The sequence below is a fragment of the Vidua chalybeata genome, chromosome 9 (genome assembly GCF_026979565.1).
Source record: "Vidua chalybeata isolate OUT-0048 chromosome 9, bVidCha1 merged haplotype, whole genome shotgun sequence".
In the NCBI taxonomy this organism is placed as follows: Eukaryota; Metazoa; Chordata; class Aves; order Passeriformes; family Viduidae; genus Vidua; species Vidua chalybeata.
In genome coordinates, this window is record NC_071538.1 from 3,968,858 (window position 1) to 3,991,754 (window position 22,897).

General features: G+C 52.8%; 1 protein-coding gene across 2 annotated transcripts; it reads left to right on the forward strand.

The window, feature by feature from the left end:
- Positions 1-427: 427 nt before the first annotated feature.
- On the forward strand, positions 428-21,694 carry SEC16B (SEC16 homolog B, endoplasmic reticulum export factor). Of its 2 annotated transcripts, none has more exons than XM_053950946.1 (26): positions 428-491; positions 1,775-2,099; positions 3,066-3,172; positions 3,697-3,796; positions 3,912-4,026; positions 5,156-5,297; positions 5,639-5,796; positions 6,393-6,454; positions 8,044-8,179; positions 8,720-8,950; positions 9,584-9,681; positions 10,317-10,398; positions 10,514-10,631; positions 11,150-11,261; positions 11,448-11,553; positions 12,550-12,690; positions 15,582-15,695; positions 16,341-16,413; positions 18,487-18,738; positions 19,205-19,275; positions 19,571-19,708; positions 19,870-19,977; positions 20,818-20,899; positions 21,001-21,098; positions 21,199-21,267; positions 21,584-21,694. In XM_053950946.1, exons 2-26 carry the CDS (start codon positions 1,840-1,842, stop codon positions 21,644-21,646), a joined length of 3,036 nt encoding a protein of 1,011 aa, XP_053806921.1. In that variant the 5' UTR covers positions 428-491; positions 1,775-1,839; the 3' UTR covers positions 21,647-21,694. The 2 variants fall into 2 exon arrangements, with proteins under 2 accessions (XP_053806921.1, XP_053806922.1); XM_053950947.1 differs by having other exon boundaries at positions 11,472-11,553.
- Positions 21,695-22,897: the final 1,203 nt, after the last annotated feature.

Below are 22,897 nucleotides of genomic sequence, written 5' to 3' on the forward strand. Positions count from 1 at the left end.
CCAGGGACACCTTCCACTATCCCAGGCTGTTCCAAGCCCCCTCCAACCTGGCCTTGGACACGTCCAGGGATCCAGGGACAGCCACAGCTTCCCTGGGCACCTTGTGCCAGGGCCTCCCCAACTTCACAGGGAAGAATTCCCTCCTAACATCTAATCTAAATCTCTGCTCTTACAGCTTAAAGCTGTTCACCTTTGTCCTATCGCTATCAGCCCCTACTTACTTCATTTAAAAACTCCCCAGAAGAAAGATCTGGCTTTTTTTTTGAGCTCAGAGGGCTGCGTGCTCCTTACCTTGGGTGGGAGGAGACCCAAGAGATGGGAGAGGTGACCCTCAGGATGCAGAGAGCAGCAGGAATCCCCCGGGAGCCGAGCGAGCGGCCGGGCACGGGGCGGAGGAGCAGAGGCTGACCTTTGCCCACTGGCCCATGTGGAAGTGGACTTTGGAAGTGGCAACAGGGAGCAGAGGAAAGGCCCCGGCGGCCTCTGAGCAGGTGTGTGTGGCTGCTGAGGGGGGAGGATGGTGGTGGGAACCCCTGGCCAAAAATTGGGGTGGGCCCTTGGTGGGACTGGAACAATGGGTGCCTGGATGTTTGTGGCTGGGGGCTATTTAGGGCAAGGGTTTGTTTGGATGTCACCTAGAAAGCCACAAACTGAGCCACCTCTGTTCAGACCTGTGTGTTTTCCAGTTCTGAAATTACGCCAAAGTGCCCTAAACTTTGAGGGGGAGGAGTGAGGAGGGGTTCAGACGGCATCTGGCCATCTCCCTGCCTTGGGGACGCCTGTAGTGGTGGGGACACTTTGGGTACAGATGCTGCAAGAGGAGACATGGGGGGCTTGAGGGTGACATCCCCCTGGGGCTTCACCCATGCGCCGCCCTGGGCTCTCCTCAGGATTTCCTGTTCTGCATGGGGCTGCTATAACCAAATCTGGTGCCTGCTTGGAATTCTTGCTGGAGCTGAAAGGCAAGAGGAAATCCCTGTTTCCACCCCATCCCATAGCTCACAAGAACAAACCTCCATTTCTCCTTGCTCCTTGCTTGCTCACTTCTTGGAACAAAACTCCTTGTCCTGCCCAAAGCTTTGCCAATGCCCCCTCCTGTACTGCATATCAAATGGAGTTTCACTGCTGTGTCACAGAGGGGAGGGTGATTTCTCAGCCTCTCACAGCTTGAGGGGGCTGTGAGTGCTGGTGCTTTGCAGCTGGGAGGATCCTACCTGGGTATAAGAGGGCTTTTTAAGGTAAGGACAAATTTTATAGCAGGGCCTGTAGCAATAGGGCAAGGGGAGATGGTTTTAAACTGAAAGAGGAGAGATTTAGGTTAGGTATTGGGAAGAAATTCTTTCCTGTGAGGGTGGTGAGGCCCTGACACAGGTTGCCCAGAGAAACTCCTCATCTTTGGAAGTGTTCAACATCAGGTTGCATGGGGCTTTGGGCACCCTGGTCTAATGGAAGGTGTCCCTGCCCATGGCAGGGGGCTGGAACTAGATGATTTTTAAGGTGACTTTCAACCCAAACCATTCTGAGATTCTTGTTCTGGAAAGAGATGGATGTGTGCTGCTTTCAAAGGCAGACCATTTCATCCTGGTGTTTTAAGGGGAGCTTCAAGTTAAGGAAGATGTAGAGCTGACTTTTCCTTGCCTCTGGGTATTTTGGAAAGGATCCTGGGTTTCCAGGATGCTCCTAAAAAGCAGTAGCTGGCAATAGGCTTCATAAAGGGGGCTTTGAGGGGGTTGAAAAGCTGCTGATCAAACGCACTGTGACTTATCATTTGCAGGCCACTAAAGCCATCTGGGGCTTAAGCTCCCCAAAACCAGAGAGGATTTTGCTGGCAAGTTTGTGATGGAGCCCTGGGCTCCTGCCCAGATGCCCCAGCCCTGGGAGAGGCTGGCAGCCCGGGGCTCATGGGCAGAGGGGCACCACGGCCCCCCGGCACCGCTCCGGCGGCACCTCCTGCAGTCAGGGCAGGCTCCTCGGCCCGGCTCCTGGCACGGGAGACACCTCCCTGGTCACCCCCGGGATGAGGGCCACCACCCCCGGAGTGACACCCGCTGGCCGGCTTCCCGTGCTGACAGCAGCTACCCCAGCCAGCCCCACTCCAGGTGAGATCCCTTTGATCCCTCTTTATGGAAACCTCCTTCAAATAAGAACTGCCCATTTCACTGCTCACAGGTCCTGCCCTTGTGACTGCACAGGGACGCAGCGTGTCAATAGGTGATGTCCAGCTTATTCAAGCACCCCCATGACTTCTGTATTTAAGGCTGCATAGCGTTTGCAGCTCTGATTTCTTCTTAAAACTGTGACTTCTGTGGTTGCTGTTTAACAAGCTCTGTCTCAGCCCCGAGGTGCATTTTTCTTACAGGTTTGATTAAATGCAGTTCTTTTTTCCTAAGTGCAAGGTGAACAATAAAAATACAAGTGGTAATATAGGAGCAAGAGGCAGCCTGCAAGCTCAGCTGCTGAAACAGTGAAGAGTGGATGGATAAAATGTGGGCTGGAGGATGCTCTCAGTGCTGAGAAAGAGCTTCCAGCAAATCTGGGTTGATTTGCCTGAGTTATTGCCCTCAGTGAATTATGGAGTCAGTACATGGGGTTTTGTGCTGAGGTTGTATGATGCAGATGGGATATTAGGAAGTAAATTTTCTCTCTAAGTGTGGTGTGGCTCTGGCACAGGTTGCCCCATCCCTGGAAGTATTCAAGGCCAGGTTAGACAGGGCTTGGAGCACCCTGGTCTAATGGAAGGTGTCCCCTGCCCATGGCAGGGGTTGAAATGAGATGACCATTAAAGGTCCCTTTGAAATCCAACAATTCTTGGATTCTACAAAACTGGGCATCCCCTGAAACTGCAGTGCACAGCTTTCTCAGAGGTGGGGGCAGCAAAGCATCCAAACCTCCTCCTGCTCCTTCCAGGTGTGATGCTGGACCAGTTCCTGGCCCTGCCACTGAGCATGGGACCTGGTTTTATTTCCATCCCCTTTGCTGCCTCCAAAGGTCCCAAGCAGGAGAGACCCTAGATATGACCCTGGAACCCTTTCTTCCCCACATCAGTGTGTTGTGTTGTTTTCCAGGCAGGGCTATGAAGACCCCCACTGGCAGTATCCTGCAGCTGGCAACAGGGATGCCTACCCCTACCAAAGCCACCAGTGGCAGCCGGTGCCGTGGCAGAATGACAGAGGTATGGGCTCATCCTTTGGCTCTGGGGACAGAGGCAGCTTGCAGGAGAAGTGATGCTTTCCCCAGGAAGGGTTCTTCTCCCAAGGCTTGCACACATTCTGGGCTCTCTCCTGCCCACACTCCTGGGTGGTGGTGGGTGCTCTGTGCAGCACTGGCTCCCTGTCTGCATTTAGGAAATGTGAGCAGGAGCTAGGTGCACCCAAGGGAGGTTTGATCTTCATTACCATGGCTAAAAACCTGTGTCATTCCTGGTTCCAGCCCGAGTTTGATGGTGCTGTGTGAGCAGGATGGCCAGGACCTCTTCTTAGCTGTTTCTGGACTGAACAGAAGAGGAGGGAGGAAAGAGAAAAGGACATCAGTGCTGTGTTGGCAAATGTGCACAAGGCATTATTATCTTATCTCCAATGTGTTGGGATAATTTGGAAGCAAACTGAGTGGGCATGGCAAATTGCCTGACTCATGGTTTTTCTTTTGAAACTTCATTGCTGCTCTGGAGGGATAATGCTGAATCTTGATTCTCTCTAGACCTGAGACAAGGAGAGTCTTATGGCAAGAGTTACCGGGACCAGCACTACTACAGGGGCTACCACCCCAACCTGGCCACGGGCCACCCAGGGCAGGACAGGTAAAGCTGGCGAGTCTGTGCAGCCTTGTGAAACCACCTGCTGCAAAATGAGCTGGTTTGTGGGCGGTTCAAAAATCCCAGACCTTCAGCATGTCTCCCTTTGCTCTCACTGCAGGACACAGACCTACAACTCCTATGAGGAGAGCTACACCTCAACTGCCAGAAGGGAAGGGACAGGGGAAGGAACCCTCAGCAGTGATTCAGGGGAGGCTGGTGGCCAGCCCAAAGAGGTGACCTCAAGATGGGCAGGGGTGGAGGACAAGAATCTCAGAGATTGGGGAAAAATCCATGTGTCCCCCTCCAGCTGAGAAAAGGGGCCCTTTGTTATGTAGCACTCGGTGCCTGACAGTGCCTGGGGATTATGCAGCGGGTTTTTAGTGTTTGTGTTCTCTCCCTCTGCTGAGCTGTCCCTTCCCCAGGTGCAGGTCTGTATGCTCAGCCCAGGAGCAGGACAGAAATCCAGGCTTAGTGGGATGTTCTGCAACAGAGCTGGGGAAGGGTCTGGAGCACAAGCCTGATGAGGAGAGGCAGAGAGGACTGTGGGCGCTCAGCCTGGAGGAAAGGAGGCTCAGGGATGACCTTGTCACTTGCTGCAACTCCCTGAAAGGAGGCTGTAGCCACGTGGGGATCAGGCTCCTCTCCCACGGAACAAGTGACAGAACACCAGGAAACAGCCTTAAGTTGTGCCAGGGAAGGTCTAGGTTGGATACTAGGAAAAAATTTCTTCAACAGAAGAGTTGTCAAACTCTGGCATAAGCTGCCCAGGGAGGTAGTAGAGGCATCCCTGGGGGCATTTTAAAGACATGTAGATGTGGCAGCTGGGGACATGGTTTGGTGGTGAACATGGCAGTGTTGGATTAATGGTAGGACTTAATCTTAGAGGCCTTTTCCAACCTTAATGATTCCATGATTCCACTATTCTAGCCTTCCTAGGTAGCTGACAGCTGTTTGTCATTGTCAGCTCTGTCCACCGAGTCATGCTCCAGCACACTTGTGTCCTGACTGGTGGGTTTTGCCAAGAGAAAATTAAAAGATCAAATCAAAGCTGCTCTGGTGATTTTGCTCCTGGGTGGTGTTTTTTGGGGTTTCTAAGCCCCATCTCCTTGGCTGTGGTGAGGAGCTCATGTTAGGGCCAGAAAAGCTGTTGGACTACAGCTGTGGCCGATGTAAATTACTTTTCTAAGCTGTTGGGTGAACTCAAGCTGGTGTAGGGCGTGAGCTGTTTGGATGGGAATTGGCTGTGCTGTTCCTGCTGGGCACTTCCCTGGAGCAGCAGAGCCTGCCCCACTGCCTGGGAGCAGGAAATCAGCAGTGTCCCTAGTTTTTGAGCCAGGTTTGTGTGTTCTCCCTCCATTGCAGCCCTCGGGCCAGCCCAGCCTGCTCCTGCAGTACCAAGAGTCAGGACTCAGCTCCAGCAGCCATGAGCTCAGCCTGTACATCCGTGATGGTGCCGACCACGATGACCCTGTGCTTCCAGGGTCCTGGAACATGGGACAAACAGGTGAGGTGTAATGAGGGGCTCTGACAAGAGGGAAGCAAGGGAATAAATGGCTGGTGGTAGGATATTGGCTGTTTCTCAGCTGGGTCCTCTCCTGGAGGAGGTTGTGCAGGCACAAACCATCACTGGGGGCTGTGGGGTGGGTGAATGGTCTGGGGGCTCTGCCTGGGTAGGTGTAGGAGCTGCTGTGCACATCTGCTGCTTTGGGGGACAATTCTTGCATAGGGGGTCATTGGAGGGCCACTTAAGTTGGGGGACAAGGTTGGGACCTGGTCAAGTCCTCCATAGTGGATGTGGAGTGTGATCAGTGCGAGTGGCTCACAGTGGCCTATGTGTCATTGCAGGGGGGTCCTCGGTGTCCACCCCGACCCCAGCAGTCCCCCTCAAGTTCCCACAGCTGCACACGGCGCTGTGCTTTGGAGCCGGGGGTCACCTGGTGCTGGCGTGTCCCCACCACCCTGCTGAGGGACAGCTGCCCCGTGTCGAGCTGCACAGCCTGGAGGTAGGACACAGCTGGCCCTCCAGGCCCCATGTCCCCTCCCTGGAGTGGCTCCTGTCACCCTGAGGGATGCAAACATGGTTCATAACCCAAGCAGCCTCCTCAGCAGCCTTACCATTCTTTGTTCCTATCTTCTGTCCATCCCATGTGGACTTTTGAGTCTCCATCGTGCCAGCCTGTGCCTGGGTGGTGCTTTCAGCCTTCACCTCTGTAACCCTTGGTACCTGTGGCTGCTCACAGTGATCCCTTCTCATGGGGACAGATGTGGTTTGTTCCTCTCCAAAGGACAACTCCACTCATGCTTCCTGAGTTGCTCCAAAACAGGAGCCTTGTCCATGCCCCAAGTCTACCACAGCATTCCAGCCTCCTATTTTACCTCCAGAAGGAGGCAGATGGCATCTCAGTAGACATTTCTTTACTGGGCCTTAGCACTGAAGTCCATGTGATAGCTCAGGGTCTGTGATCTGTGGTTACCTTAAGACAGCACAGGGTTCACTGGCACTGTTGAATCCTTGGCCAAGGCACTGGCTGTCCAATAGCCCAGCTGAGGCTGGTCTGATTGCTGGAGGCCAGCTGCTGAATTTACTTTTGTTTTTTAGGCAATCCTTCATGGCACAGAAGAGTTAGAGGAGCTGCAAGCCTTCCCCGGGCCCCTGGCCAGGTATGGCAGCACAGGCAGGTCCAGGAGCTGTGTCCTCCTGGCTGTCTCCTTTATGAGGAGACGTGAGCTCAAGGCAGACTCGAAGGGTCCCTGTGGTTTTATCTACAAAGGCCATGTCTAAGTTCAGGCTGGGAGCCCAGCTCCTTTGATGCAGTGTGGGTTGGTTTGGGTTGTGGGACATGTTTTTTTTGAATATTCATGGGATGTGGGTTTAGTGTGGTTTGTACATCTGACCTTATTTTGTACTCGTTTTGTCTCAGAAAAATGATTTTTCTTGGGTTTCTTTGGATGTCTAAAGCCCTGGGTCAAGCTGTGGCTTAGCTTTTCCTAAAGTTTTTGTCCCTTGAGGTGGCTGAGCCACAGCAGGGTCAGACCCAGTATGTACCTTCTTCCAGTGTGAGCCTGGGCATGAACCAGGGTCTGCTGCATCAGGCTGTCTCTATTTCTGGCCACTCTCAACCAAAGCAGGGAGAGAAAGGGAAAAAGCATTTACCAAGCAAAAGGGCTGTGCATACACACAGAAGCTGGGTGAAATATCTGGAGCTTCCCTTGTGAGCTCTTGTGAGACCCACCTGGAGTGCTGCAAACAGTTCTGGTGCCACCAGCATAAGAAGGACATGGGACTGTTGGAGCAAGTCCAGAGGAGGATAAAGGGACTGGAGCAGCCTCCCTATGGAGACAGGCTGTGGAAGTTGGGGCTGGAGAAGAGAAGGTTGTGTGGAAACATCACAGTACCTTCCAGTATCCGAAATGGCTACAAGGAAGCCAGAGAGGGTCTCATTGTCAGGAACTGTAGAGACAGGACAAAGGGCAGTAAGTGCAAATTGAAAGAGGGGAACTTTAAGTTGGATATATGGAAGAAATTCTTCCCTGTGAGGGTAGTAAGGCCTCAGGTTGCCCAGAGAAGTGGTGGATGCTCTACCCAGAAGTGTTCAAGGCCAAGTTGGACAGGGCTTGGTCTAGTGGAAGGTGGGTAAGACTAGATGAGCTTTAAGCTCCCTTTCAACCCCCAGACCATTCTGTGATTCTGGGTTACCATTTGGAACCCAGAATTTCCATATAATATGTTGGAATGAGCGAGTCAGGAGCAACATCTCCACCTGCAGTTTCCCTCTCTGTTTCATCCATTCTTTCTTTCTAACTGCATGGTTATTTTATTGCATGGCAGCACTTCTGCCTGGCTTGCACATAGCTTGAGGGTTTCTGTGGTCACACAAGTGACCCTCCACTCTGCCTCCACAACAGATTGTGCCTGCTTCTGCAGCCTTGGACATCCATGGATGTAATGGCAGCACAGCAAATCCAAACTGTTTCTTTGCAGATGGATTGAGGAAAATATTATCAGGAGGGCAAAGAGTGGGTTTGAAATGTACTTTGCATCCCTGAAACGCAGAGATCTGCAAAGAGTCACAATAAATTTGAGTGTGTTTGAACTTAAAAGTAGTCACTGGTACTGGGGATATTCTTTCCTCCAGCTCTTGCTTTGAATCTTTGGCATATTCCCATCAGTGAACCTAGGGACTGAGCCTGAATGATGCCCTAGGTTGCTTTGCCTTGGCTTTCTTTGATGCTTCTTTCTGCTACTGTAGGGAAGATCTGCACAAGGTGGATGTGATGACATTTTGCCAGCAGAAGATAACCACAGGCTGTGATCTCTCAACACAGAAGGGCAGAGATTCCTCTCTCCTCTGGAAACTCCTGGTCCTCCTCTGCCGGCAGAATGGAGTAGGTATCCCATGGAAGGGGATGTCCCTTTTGATCTTGGAAATGAGACAAGTAATAAGTCCCTTAGGTGCCTCTTGATGCAGTTGCTATTTTTTGGGGGGAAGGGGTGTACCTTAAGAGGATCTGATTTTCATTCCTCAGTTTGATGCTGCCTGGATATTTGGAGCAAATCATTCTCCATGATTCCTTTTTATCCCTGGGAACTGCCAACAGCCCAGTGGAGGGGGACTGGTGCCACCTTCATGGAGATGCTTAAAAGGGGGGCATTCCCTTAATCCACTGAAATCCACCCAATCCAGTCTGCAGCTGCTTGTTGGAAGCAGGTGGATAAATAAGTTTGTCAGAGGGAGTGTTGTGAAGGTCTTCCTAATTGTGCTGAGTCCTTTCCCTTCCAACTCCACGTGCTGGTAGCCAAAGCTGGTCTTCTTTGGGGCATGTGCTGGGACGAGGATACAGGGGTAAGAAGGGGGCAGACTGGAAGTGCCGTCAGCCTTTGCTGCTGGGGCAGCCTCCAGGTGGCTCATTCCTTCCCTTTCCCAGTCCATGGTGGGCTCGGACACGGCCGAGCTGCTGATGCAGGACTGCAGGCGCCAGGACAAGTACAAGAGGCAGGAGCCTGTGGCCAGCCTGATGGGCCTGACAGACGACGAGTGGGCATCGCGCCAGCCGGGCGCGCTGGACCTCCTCACCGGCGAGGTCCCTCCCGTCATGGAGACACAGGCACAGATAGTGGAGAAGTTCACCAAGCTCCTCTACTATGGCAGGAAGAAAGTAAGTGGTGAGTGGGATCCAGGACGCGGGGCTGTAGAATTTTTTTCTTGGACTTGTTGGCCTCCTCAGGCAGGTTTTAAAGGGAAGGGTGGTCAAGAAGTGACTTGTGGTTGTGGGATCAACCCTCCAAGCTGTGTTTGTACAACGGGGCTTATGGCAGTGATTTCCCACCACTGGGAACTGGGATGGGAGACCCAAGTGAAGATGAGATGCGGAGGCTTTTACCAGCACTTTAACCACATTTAGTTTCATAGAGTCCTAGAATGGTTTGCTTTGGAAGGGACCTTAAAGGTCATCTTGTTCCAAACCCATTTGCAGCTACGGTATCTCACAGGATACTAAGGCACAAGGAGAAGAGAGGAGGTTGCAGATTGGGTGCCCAGACTGGGATCCCATGGCATTGAGAGCTAACAGGCAGCAAAGACCTGGAAATCTAGGGGATACAACATTGCTTTGAAGGTCCAAGTTCTTGTAAATTTTCAAGGTAGAAAGACAAATGGACCTGGAAGAGATTTTTGGAGGATGCTAATTAAAACCAGAGCAGTTACTGGGACTCTTCTCTGAGCTGGGGGAGCAGAGGAGGGGGGAAGCAGAGTTGGTGCAAACCCTATTTCTTTTCCCCTTCACCTGCAGGACGCTCTGGTCTGGGCCATGAGAAACCAGCTGTGGGGCCATGCCCTGTTCCTCTCTAGCAAGATGGACCCTCGGACGTACAGCTGGGTCCTCACCGGGTAAGTTGGAGAAGCTAAAGCAGGGTATGATGTTCCATGGCTGGCTTTCCAAGCCTGCTATCCCTTCACTGCCTCCTGAATTGGAAAAGAGCATTGATTCCAGCTGGAGTCTTTCCAGAGGGGAAAAAGGGGACAGAGGGCATCCACTCAGACAGGTCTAAGTCCTTCAGGCTTCCCAATGGACAGGAGAAACCAAGTAGGGGGCTGGAAAGCAGGAGGAAAGCCATTCTCACCAGGGGCTGGTGATCCGCTCTGCCTCCTATTTACAAGGGCATGGAGTGATAGGATAGGGAGGAATGGCTTCAGCTGAAGGAGGGTAGATTTAGATTAGATGTTACAAAGAAATTCTTCCCTCTGAGGATCGGGAGGCCCTGGCACAGGTTGACCAGAGCAGCTGTGGCTGCCCCATCTCTGGAAGTGTCCAAGGCCAGGTTGGACTGGGCTTGGAGCACCCTGATCTAGTGGAAGGTGTCCCTGCCTATGGCAGGGAGGTTGGACTAGAAGGTGCCCTCCAACTCAATCCATTCTTGGATTCTCTGGGACATCAGTTTCCTGGGGCATTTGGGCTGTGCTCTGGGAGGTGAATGAAGGTTTGGGGTCCTGGTCTGCAGCCCTTCTCTGCTGTCTCCTCACAGGTTCACCAGCACACTGGCCACCAATGACCCACTGCAGACCCTCTTCCAGCTGATGTCAGGAAGGATCCCTCAGGCAGCACTGGTCCGTGAGTGAGAGGCTGGCCCTGGCAGGTGTTCCCCTGTGCTGTCACCTGCCTGTGACACACACCTTTTGGTGACCATCTCTGCTCACCTTTGCTCTCCTCCTCTCCCTCCAGTGCTGCGGGGATGCCACGTGGGGGGACTGGAGGCCTCACCTGGCTGTGATGTTGTCCAACAAGGTTGGAGACATGGAGCTCAACCACCGAGCCATTGTCACCATGGGAGACACTCTGGGTGAGCCGAGATCAGTGGGAGCAGCCATAACAGGGGTGGGCACTGCAGTGTCACCGTGCATGTCCACACTGAAACGGTTATGCCTGTACCCCTGGAGCTGCAGTGCCTGAGAGGTGGAAGTGGTGAGGTGCAAGTGGATCCTCAGATGAATTTGGCCCAGGCACATCCATTAGTTGCTCTTGTGGAGACACCTGGAGCAGGTGGGCCCAGGGAAGGTGTAGGTAACTGCAGGGACTGAGCCTTGCTCCCACTGGTGGGATTTTATGAACCCTGCAAGAGTTGGAGCTGGATCTGCTCAGGCTCACTCAGTTCTACCATTAAACCAAAACCTCCTGAAAAAAAAACCAGCAACTGGGGAAAACAGACGAAGAAGAGGGTCAAGGGAGGGATCAGGGTCTGTGTGGGCAGGAAAGTAAAGCAGTTGGGTTTGTATTTTTGGGTGAGCTTGAGGGCCTCCAAAGCAAAAGCAGACCATGTGGTGATGTCTCAGGACTAATTGTTTGCCTTCTTCCATCCAGCCAGCAAGGGAGCAGTTGAAGCAGCTCATTTCTGCTACCTGATGGCAGATATTCCTTTTGGTTACTTCGGAGCAAAGGCAGATCGCATGGCCCTGCTGGGCAGCAGCCACCGGTGAGCAAGGCTGGGGTTCTTGCCACAGTCACCTGTCCCACGTTTTCCCCATCCCTGGGATCTCACTTTGATGCAGAAGCAATCCCTGGTCGGGGCTTTTCTTGCTGCTAAGGCGTGCTCTGTGCGGGGCTGTTTGGGGAGGGAGCTCTGCTCCTGCTCGCTGACCCCAGCCCCTCTCCTCTGCAGCCAGGCGTTTTCCTGGTTTGCCAGGACAGAGGCCATCCAGAGGATGGAAATCTACGAGTACTGCCAGCAGCTACGACAGCCCGAATCCTTCCTGCTCCCCTTCCAGGTAATGGATATGCTCAACTACATCTTGTGCAGAGCTCAGACTTACCCCAAAACATGCACCCATCTCCCCGAAGCCTGGAATTCAAGCTGTTCCTGAGGCTTGTCCCCTTACTGGGCTTTGGGAATGATAGGGAGGTTGCCTTGGCCAAGGGACTCATGCAGGGCAGATTTTGGGGTGCACAGTGTGTCTGATCAGTGCTTGCTCAGCTCTCATTGCTTCCTGCTCTCTGCATAACAGGTGAGCTTTTCCTATTGCAAAGCAGCACCCAGCTGTTGCTGCCTTGGGCACTATGGATTTGGATGGACACATCCCTGGAAGTGTTCAAGGCCAGGCTGGATGGGGCTTGGAGCAACCTGGTCTAGTGGGAGGTGTCCCTGGCCATGGCAGGGGGCTGGAACTAGATAAGCTGTAATGTCCTTTCCAACCCAAAGCATTCCAGGATTCTATGAAGCTGCCTGGTGACGCTGTTGAGCCAAGGATGGGCGAAATGACTCACATAATTTCAGAAGGCAAATGAGCGTTTATTCAAAAGCACTTCTCTCTTTTATAGAGAACATCATGAACATTAATTCCATTGGTCTTAGAGTAAAAACATTTCACCTTATTGGTACACTGGACTTAGGTCAGTGTGATAGAACATATCTATAAACAATATGAACAGAAAACAAGATAATAGGTTGTTTACATTCCTCTCGGACTTTTTCCCAGGCTTAGCCTGGCAGAAATCTTTCTCTTTTTCTCTCTGACTGAACTGAGAATATCCACAGCCTGGTTCAAGGAGGGGGGGGGGGCTGGATGCCTCCATGGGGATGGGTGGAACTGGCTTCAAGCTGCAAGTGACCTCTGAGTGCGTGATCCAGGCTGCTCTGAGTCACGCCAGGGCGATGTGCCATGGCACAGGGCACCCACAGACCTGTCCATCTCCCTGCTCCCACCCGTGGCTGCTCTGCTTCCCTCTCCCAAGGTGAACAAGCTGCTCTGCTTCCTTCTCCCAAGGTGTACAAGCTGCTCTACGCCTCCCGCCTGGCTGACCACGGGCTGCCAGCCCAGGCCCTGCAGTACTGTGAACTCATCGGCACCACGCTCCTGCGCCAGGACCCGGCCGTACACCCCGTCCTGGCCCAGCAAGTGGTGAGGGTGAGTCTGGACCTCCTGCACCCCCACCTGGGTGTGGTACCCGCTCAGGACCTGCTGGGGTGGGAGTGGTTGGCAGCTCTGAGCAGCCCCCCAGGGTTTGCTACCAAGTACAGCGAAGCCAACGCTTCCACAGGGTTTCTAATCCCCGTGGATTTAGGGTAGAAAACAAAGGTATTATGTTGACTGTCGAGTAGGAGCAGAGTTATTTGGAAACAAAGGATGTTTTTAAGTCTGGTGGGGTTTTCTAAACTTCTAAATGTCACAGACTTAAGAAGTGAAGTCTAAGTGCACATTTCTCCTCCAGCACATCTACAATTCTCTTTACCTCCTGAGGGGGTGTGTTCTGGGGTGACACTGAGAGGGAGCATGGCCCAACTTGTGGCACCAAGTGCAGCCCCTCTACTTCCTGAGCAGGGGGCTGGGCCAGAGAGGGGTGAGGCCAAGTGTCCCAGGTCCCCTGGGAAGGTGGGGATCTCACAAGACCAGGGCAGTGCTGAGGCTGCTAGTCACCTTCCTCCAGCCTTTAGGACCAGGTTGGATGGGGCTTTGAGCAACCTGGTCTAGTGGAAGGTGTCTCTGCAAATGGCAGGTGGGTTGGAATAAGAGGAGCTTTAAGGTCCCTTCCAACTCCAAACCATTCTGTGATTCTATGCAAGGCGCTAAAGCCATGTTGCTGTGAGGGGAGGGGCAGCGAGTTGCTTGTCTGAAGTGGGTGCTGCTGAGTTCACCCAAAAGTTGGCTGGCACTGCTTCCTCACCCCGTCATCGAAGCCTATCTGCTGTCTAACAGCCTTTTAGATCTGCCATTCTGCTGGGGATAATGCTTCTCCTGGGAGAAAACACTTTCATCTGAAAAACTAGTGCATTCGTAGATGCTCTTGTCTTTGATGTTCTAGACTGTGTTACAAATTATGATACACATTAGTGTTTGATTAAGACTTCCCCTCTTTTGAAGCTGGGGACGATATACAACCAGGTGCTGGTTCATTAATGCTGGATCAAAGTGTACATAAGCTTTTGGATTAAATATTCCTCCCATTTAGGAGCAATCATGCTTATAATTTCCTTTTTCCTGTGATTGATTTAGGATGAGCATAGGTGTGTTTGTAAAGAGAAGGGACAGTAGGTAGTGCAGGCTCCTGGTTGGCTTCTGGGTTACTTTGCTCTTGTGGCCAGTCCCAGTCCCAAGCTGGGATCCAGTTGTGCAGCTCCTGTCTTGCTGTAAACTCACAGACCTGGGTAGTGTGCTTTGTGCTGGTTTAGAGTTTGTGTTTTAAAAGTTCAGGAATAGAAAGAAATGGCTGCTTGGGACTGGTGCAAGAAAGAACAGCTGAGTCTTGTGTAGCTGTGGAGGGTGGCTGAGCTGCAAAGTCGCCTCTGGGTGGCTTTTGTTGGCCCTCAAGGTGGCAGCCTTGTAGCAAAGCATTGAAGACAAGGCAGCATGAAGTAGCCAGAGGAAACTTGAGAAATCCCCAAGAATCCTAGAATGTTTGGGGTTGGAAGGGACCTTAGAGATCATCTAGTTCCAACTCCCCTGCCATGGGGGACACCTTCCATTAGATCAGGGACTGATATCAGCAAGAGAAAATTCAGTAAAGATGTGGATGAAGAGCAGTGCTTTGAGTGCCATCTCCCCTCACCCACCTGTCTTAAAGCTGGATCCTTGTCTAAACCACTCCTTCAGACAGGGAATTAGCTCTGCAGAGAGCCCTGCATCTCACCTTGGACTCCTGGGTCACCCCAGAAAAACCTCTTGCTCCATTGATGGGAACTGGAGCCCCAAGTCACCGAGATGGCCGCAGCCAGGGCAGCACAGACCCCTCTTCTGCAGGAGAAATTAAACACATAGCGGCAATACTGCAGAGAGGGACCTGGGGGAGATAGTGGAGCATGGAAAAAATACTGAGCAGCAGCATAACAGCATGCTGTTACAAAAGAAAAAAAAAAAAAAACCCCACCAATGTTATAGTGTTATTCTGGGTTGTGAGAGTACAACTGGCATATCTGAGACAAGGAGGTGATAATCCCCCCGTGCTGGGGTCTCAGGGGTCTTGGCTGGGGCCTGTTTGGGCTGCTGCATGTGGAGACAGGGCTAAATTGGAGTGAGTGTGGGAGTGGAGAGCTGGGGTGATAAGAGATTGAGGGGGAAATGACCTCTGAAGAAGGCCTGAGGGTTATTTCTTCTAGGCAAGATATGGTGGGGGAGAAAGGGGTATGAGGGATGTGATAACAGCCCTCCAGCATGCAGGAGGCTGCTTGTGGGGGATGCTGCCTGGCTCCTCTCTCAGCTTCCATGGGAGCAGGGATAGAGAGGCTTAATTTGCAGTAGGGAAGATTTCACTTAGATATTAAGAAAATACTCTTTAGCTCTAAGGACATCAAGCATCAGGACAAGCCTGGGAGGCTGTGAAATCTCGGAGATTTGTAAATGCAGATCAGAAAAACACCAGCATCCATCCTCATGGGGTAGGTGAGGAGCTTATGAACTGCCCTGGGAGATGGGCTCTTTCCAGGGCTTCTGGTGGTGTGTCCTGCAAACCTGCCAGTGCCTCAGGATGGCTGTTAGGGGGGATTAAAGGCACTCATTTTCCTCAGGGGGGGAAAGGATGGTGATATTTACCTGTCTCTTTGATGCGAGGAGCATCTTTGGCACAGTATTTTGGCATCTCTGTGGAGGTGCTGAGCCAGTCCTGCAGAGTCTGTGGGGCAGGGGATGGGCCGGCACCTATGTGGTGGTGTGGGAGAGGGATTAAATCCTGCACAAGAGGCTGGTGTTATTTTACCCCTGTATTACAAAATGATGCTGTTTTCCCGAGCCCGTGTGCCCAGCCATGATGGATCCCTGTGGATCTGACACGTGTGCTAATCTCTGCTGTCCCCCTGGCCCTGCAGCTGGCTGAGAGGCTGAAGCTCTGTGACCCTCTGCTCCTGGAGATGCCAGAGCAGGAGCAGGAATTGGAGCCCGACTGGCTGGAGCAGCTCCGAGCCTGCTGCCGGGAGTGGGAGGTAAGGAGGATGCAGTGGGACAGCTGGTCTGTGTTGTGGCTTGTCTGCAAGAGCATCCTCCTCCTCTTCCCTGAATCCGAGGGGATGGAGTTCAAAAGCTGTTATTCTTCTCTGGCTTGTGAGTTCTGAGATGTGGTCTCTGCTCTGGGACCTGCAGATTCAGGGGGAGCAAGGGGCTTGCAGTGCCTGAGGGCTGCAGAGCTTCACATAGGGCAAAACTCTCTTTGTTTTTGCTTCAGGAGGGCAGGCAGGGGCTGGTGGGTGAGTGATGGTCTCCCTTTGCAGGGAGGACATTGCAGAGGTCACTGGTGGGGTGTCACCTTGTGGGCGTACTCTGGGGTCCTTTAACTATGGTCTGGTGCTTGGATTAATGCTCTTCATTCAGATTTCACATCTGCTTTTGGTTTTGTGGCCTTTTCCATCTCGTTTCCCCTCCTGCCTGCTCTCAGGGGTGCTGCAGCCCCTCTTGCTTACTGGGAAAGAGCTGTGTCCCTGCTGGTGTGGGTCTCTCCTGCAGCCTGGGGTAGGCTATGAGCCTAAATTCATGAGCACTGTGCTTTCCTTTGCATTGGCCTCATGGTTTCCTTAGTTTTTGTCCTGTGCCACCCTTTTTCCTATCTGTTTTACCGTGTTTTCCCTCTGCAGGTGGAAGATGATCTTCTTCCAGAGGTGGCACCTGCTCAGCTGGAGCTGCCCTGTGCTGTTCTACCGACAGCAGGTAAATAAAACAAAGCAGCAACTTGTGGTCTCCCCAGTGGGCTCCCCCTGCATGGAAATGTGCTGCCATGGGCTGGGAAGCAGCTTCCCAATCCCTGGAGTTTTTTACCAGCAGCAACCCCTTGCTCCTTGCATCCCCCCAGAGCTGAAAGGCTGCTCCTGCCTGGATGCATCCCTCAGGCATGGGCTGCAAAGTGAGGGCTCGATGCTCACGTCCTCATACAAAGTCTGAGTAATTGGGCCTAATTACCACAGCTTCGGGGTCCCTCTGGGTGCCGTGGGAGGAGAAGAGAAGCTGGGGGTGGATGCTGGATGAGCCTCCCAGCTGAGCCTCAGGGGAGACGGCCCCATTCCCAGGCAGTCCTCTGAGGGTGCAAACTGGAGCTGAACTAAAGGGATTTCACACTTAGAGAGCAAAGGATTCAGGAAGGAGCTCATCCTGCTGTGTGACAGGATGCAGGATGCCTGTTGCTGAAGTCCCAGCATTTCTACTTCCCTGCTGCCTCTTTGATCCCTTTGCTTCACCCTTTGGTGACCCCAAGAGTCCCCTCCTGTGCCAGCCCACCCAGAAGGCCCAGAGACATCAAGAGGAGGGACACAACCATCCCCTGGTGGCAAGGGAAGTGCACGGGGGCTTTTCTTTCCCATCTGGGCAGTCATCCATCAGGATGTCCCATTGAGGAGATGTCAGGGGCAGGTGTTGCTTCACATCCACCTCCATCAGCAGGATGCTCCTACACAGTCCCCTGCTCCTTGGATCTGCTTTTCACTGGGAATGCTGGCACTGAAGTGTGGAGAGCAGAGGCTGGTACAGACAGGATGAAACACAACTAATTCCTTCAAGCCGTTTCTTCCTATCAGCTTTCCCTGCTGCTGCCAAATTCCTTTTCAAAGGGCTCTCCCAGGCAGTAAAAAGGATCATCAATCCTGATTGCCTTCTGCTGCTATCAGGGCTGAGACTATGATCTTCCTTCCCTGGAAGGAAGTTGCAGATATGATGATCCCATTGGCTTGGCTTCTCTGAGCAGCTAGGTCTGCTCCATGTGGTCTCCACAGCTCACCTTCCCTGTGCTTGGCCCTTTCCTTCATTGTGAAGGCCATCCAGAGCCACCACCTGAGGGACCTGCGTGCAGAGAAAGCTGGCTTGGTGCTGAATCCATCCATCTTGGAAAGACAAAGCCCAAATCAGGTGCCAAGCTGGAATCCACGTGGTCCTCCTTAACTTGTTCCAGCTGAACTTGCCAGGCAGCATGAGTTTGAGCATCCATCCTCCTCCTCCTTGTGGATCTTGAGCACCTCCAGGCCATGTGGGAGCAGCTCATGGGTGTGAAGCCAATCCTGAGTGGGCTGGAGGTGATGCTGGCAGCAAAGCAAAGGGTTTGATAGCACTGCATCAAGAGGTGCTGTCATCCTTCCCTATGGGATCTGTATCCTGCCTGCCATGTCTCACAGCAATGGCAGAGGAATTTCCCAGTGCCCAGTGTTTCTGGCAGGAGGCTGCTGAGCTGGAATGAGCAGGACACACACACCTGGGACCAATGTGTGTGTTAAATAAAACAAATCCTGCTTGCTCAACTTGCCTTTCAAACAAAAAAATCCCGACCTGGAATAAATCTGCCTAAAGCAAGGAACTCATCCATGGGTGCTGCTGTGGAACAGGAATGAAAGCTACCTGGTGAAACTTTCATGCTCAGGGTGTGCAGCAGGAGAGCAGGAGTAGGGGAAAAGGCTGGAGACCTCAGCCTCCTTTGAGCTGCTGCTGCATGCTGCTTGTGGGCCCTTTGCTTCCATAGCATTCCCCTTCTGAGTTCATTTATAGCCTCAGGTACATTCCCAGGATTAAAAAAAAATTCCCCTGGGTCTTTCCCAGCCCACCTTCCTTGAAACCTCTGGAAGGTTCCTATTGCTGTGCTGTGTCCTACCTCCTCCCTTGCCTGGTCCCTGGAGTCTTTCCTCACTCCCCCAGCTCCTGCTGATGTTTAATGGAAAAGGGGAGAAATCTGTGCAACAGCTCGATAGAATTACAAACATCACAAACACTGTAAACTCCTGAGGTGTGTTTTTTTTTTGGCAGATGAAGAGCCTGGCAGTAAGATTCCCCAGAGTGAAAGCTACCAGTATGACCAGTGGTTTGAGCCTGTGCCATCCCAGGGACCAAGGTCCCAGGAGGACATGTCCCTCAGGTCTCCAGCACCTGCTCGGGTCGTGGCATCGCCGCTGCCCAGCGTGGGGAGAGACCTGCAGCCCCCTGTGCTCGGCCAAGAGACATGTGCCCCTCGGGGAGGGGATTTTGCTGAACCCCCTCCGCAGCCAGTGCTGCCAGCAGGTAAGTGCTGCAGCCTTGTTTCCCTGCAGAAATCACAGAATCCCAGAATGGTTTGTGTTGGGAAAGGACATTAAAGATCATCTAGTTCCAACCCCCTGTTAAGGGCAGGGACACCTTCCACTAGACCAGGCCCCATCCAGCCTGGCCATCACCTTTCAGGGGTGGTGGGGCAGCCACAGCTTCTCTGGGCAGTCTGTGCCAGGGCTTTACCACCCTCACAGCAATAAATTTCTTCCTTAGAAGTTGTCTTTGAGATGCACCAGTTCAGCCTCACCACTTACTCCCTGGTGCTGGCAGGGACAGGGACCAGAATGGCCTTTTGCATCTCTTGGGGGACATCTTGGCCACCACATGGATGGCTGTGCTCTGGAGAGGGGCATGGTAGAAGCTCTGGAAATACCTCTGATGGATAAATCCATAGCTCCACCGATCAAACCTTGACTGTGTCCTTCCCTCTGCTCCACAGAAGAAGCTGGGGAACCCTGGGGTGACAGGCTGTCCCCTGGAGGGGTGCAGCCAGCCCTCTCCTCAGAGCAGGTGAGTCAGAGGGGCCAGAGAGACCATCCCATTGAGGGTCCTGGCTGGATCTGGGATGTCTTGGCCCATCCTTCCGTGCACTGAACTCGCATGGAATCCCCCCCATCATGGTGCCAATTGTTCCCTTGGGTGAAAGCTGTGCCCTGCTCTGGGTGCTCTTGCTGTGTAAGGCATATGGGGGTCCCTGGGGATCTTCCCACTAATCTGGGTGTGGAGCAGTCCCAGGGGGGCTCTGACCATGCTCAGTGCAGCTCCTGTGGGAACAGTACGTGGCAGCTTCCATGTCTGATGGCAGGAGGAGTTACGGACCAGGATTCGGACTCTCTCGGAGACCTCCACTGTCTCCCTGGGGGACAGCCAGCCCTCCTTGGACAGCGCAGATGAGGACCCTGCTGAGGAGCAGGCAGAGGCCATGAAGCCAGAGGAGGACAAGGTGAGCATGCCAGAGCCATCATGAGCTTCATGCACTGAGCTTGCCTGTCCCTGATGCCAGCACTGCCCCTGGAAAAATGGTGTCCACTCCCAGCAGGCACCTGGAGGACCCTGGCATCCACCCCTTCTTATCCCTTTCCACTCTTCTCCTTCGTTTCCCAGAGCTCTGGATTTAGGTGGTTTGGCTGGTTTTGGTCAAAACCCACCAAGGAAATTTCTCCCAAGGCTGAGTCTGAGACAGGCTCGGACTCTCCCACATCAGGACCACAGGTAGGGGACAAAACACCATCCTGTCCCTGGTGTCATGCAGGGTGCAGCTGTGAGAATGGGTGACACATCTCCCCATCACCCACTGTTTCTCCCTCTGTCCTCGTGCAGGGGCCATGGCCATTCCGTGTGGGGGCAGATTGGGACTGGGAGCCCTTGTAGCCTGGAATTCAATCCTTGATTAATAATAACTGTAAATTCATATAGCCTCTTTCACCCCTGAAGTCATCCAAGCCCTTGGCAAACTCTGCAGGGATCCCTCGCCCTCGCCCTCCGCTGGAGCGGAACACAGCAGCTGTGAGCAGCACTGCTCTGGCAGGTTTCAGGAGATGCAGGGAAAGGAAAACCTCTTTAATTGGAAGTGCAGCGGCGAGGGGGAAGCAGCCATGCATGGTTATCCCAGACCTAGCTGGCTCCTAAGGGCATCACATCCCACATCCCTGGTGGCTCGGAGCTTGGAGCGAGAACCTCCCCTGGAAATTTCTTCCTGGTAGAGAATGATCTACAGCCCCAGAGCAAAAAAATGTTGGGATATTCTTCTAAACCTAGCAGGAGATGAAGAACAGAAGGGGACCCATGGACTTTGGCCCCTCACACTGTACCCAGGCTTGGTGTCCAGCCTCCTGCCTGAGTTTGAACCCTCAGGCTGGTTTAGCTTTGTGCCCGAGTTGCTTGCCCTGACCCTGTAGCCCCTCCTTAGCCGTGTTTCCTGCAGCTCCTGGGGTACCTGTGCAGCAGGACGAATGCAGAATGGGTACCCCAAAAGCCTGATGTGATATCTGGTGCAGAGGTCTTCTCCCAGCTCAAGGAGCTTCTGCTCTAAACGGGTGGATGTGATTTCAGGAGCGGACATCACCATCCCCACCCATAGCCCCTCTGGCAGATGGGACAAACCCTTTGGCTCAGCCTCTCTCCAGAAATCCTGGTAAATACTGCATGTTCCCCTCACATCTTTCCTCTATCACCCTTTTACAAGTTTCTCCTCTTAAATTTAAGCTGGGTTTTGGTTTTGGTTGCTGGCCCTAGGAGGAATGCAGGGTGAAAGTACCTTTGCTGTTAGTCCAGCATCTGCAGAGGTGAAAGGCTCATGGGAGAAGGATGGAAGGCAGTCAGCAGGACAGCAGGTGAGGAGAGGAAGGAAGTGTGTCCATGTGTGATGGAGGTGTCCAGGAGACCTCTCTGCTTGGGGTGGCTGTTAACTTTCTCTCTCTTTGGTCCTTCCAGGCCGGCTACCCCGGACCTCTTCCACCATTGGCTTCAATTCCTCTCTTCAACCCTGCCCAGGTCGCTCAGGTGAGAGCATTTTCCTGAGGGAGTGGTGCTGCATGGGACCCAGGGTGGCTTGTGATTCTGGGGAGGAGAAGTGTCCTGGATTTTGGGTGGTGCCATATTGGAGGTGATCTCCTATGGGCAGGGGGGTTTAGGTAATAGCAGTTTTGGGAATAAGGGGTTTTTATAAGTAAATCAATTGTGGGAGGACAGCAATAGGAGGGTATGATGAATGAGCGAAACATAGGGAGGATGGTTGTGGCTGCATCCTGATGATGGCAAACCAACATTTTGGGGTACAGCCCATTGCTCACACCACCTCTCTCTCTGTGTTTCCCAGCTTCCTGCCCGACCCACCCAACCCAAGCTGCTTTCCCGGCATCGCTACCCCAACCCACTGTGAGGTGGTGGGTAAGGATGGCAGAGACCAATTGCACAAAGTTTTTTTTAACCAAAATGGTGTTTGTGTTTATTTTGGATGGGGTAACAGTGGTTGGGCCTGCTTGGTGGAGGGTGTTGTAAAATAAGGGGGAGGTTTCTGGGTTTAAAAGTCAATAAATGGGGGGCATGAGGCTGGGAGGGAGGTGAATAATTTGGTGATCCAGGTGAGAACACATGCCTCTACCTTCCTCTTTCACAAAATTTAGGTCTGATTTGCATAACTCATTGTTCTCGTCCCTTATGTGTGGCTCCTGAAGTCCAGTGCAATATTTCTATTTAGCTTTCTTTGCTAACATTTAGGTATTTACACGTAGATATTTTAATGAAGTCCCCTCTCTTCACTCACTCAGCCTTTCCTCATAAGCGAGATGCTCCTTAATGATCTTTGTTGCTGGGCTCCAGGTTTGGGGTGTTGAAGTCAGTAATAAATAGGGGGAAGAGTGGAACATTGAGGTGTCTGTGGGAGGTAAGGAGAGTAGAAGAAGGGGAAGGTAAGGAGGGTAGAAATGGGGGTGGAAGTGTTAAAAATAGGTTAGAAACTGTTGTAAAATAGTTGATAGTTTTTAAGCATGTACTGTTGTAAAGGTTAAAAGGGTAGTTACACCTAAGTAAAGTGCACCACCCTCCCAGCAAAACGAGCCAGCCTGGACAGAACTGGGCCAAGCAAGCTCCTTAAACCTTCATAGAAATGAGGGATGCAAACAGAAACCAATCCAAAGGGACAAAAAACAGGATAAAAGGGGCATCTGACCCAGTGAATTTGTGCCACTCCACCTGGAACATCGGGGACATCGCTGCTCAGGACGACCCACCACTGGCGCTGCAGCATCCTCGGCGGGAACGCTCCTGCTCGGCCTGCGAGACACTTTGTTTTGGGCCTTTCTTTTTATTACAATAAGTGCTGCAATCACTTTTATTACCGGGAGTGTGGTCCCGTTTATAACAGAAGGATGGTGAGAAGAAAGTGAAAACGAAAAGGTGTCCGGGGGAGAGTAGTCTGAATTGGGTTATGGGGCAGTGCCCCACCTCACCCATTGGACTCAGCGCGCCGGCCGTGAGTCTGTCTCAAAGCACCGCGGGGCCACGAGCATCCGCCGGGGTTCCGCGGGGGAACCGCCGCAGCTTCTCCTGCCCGGGCCGGCCCGCGCGGCGCCCCCTCCTTGCTGGTGGCTCACTCACCCGTCGCGGGCGGGGCCCTGCTGGGGCCGTGGGC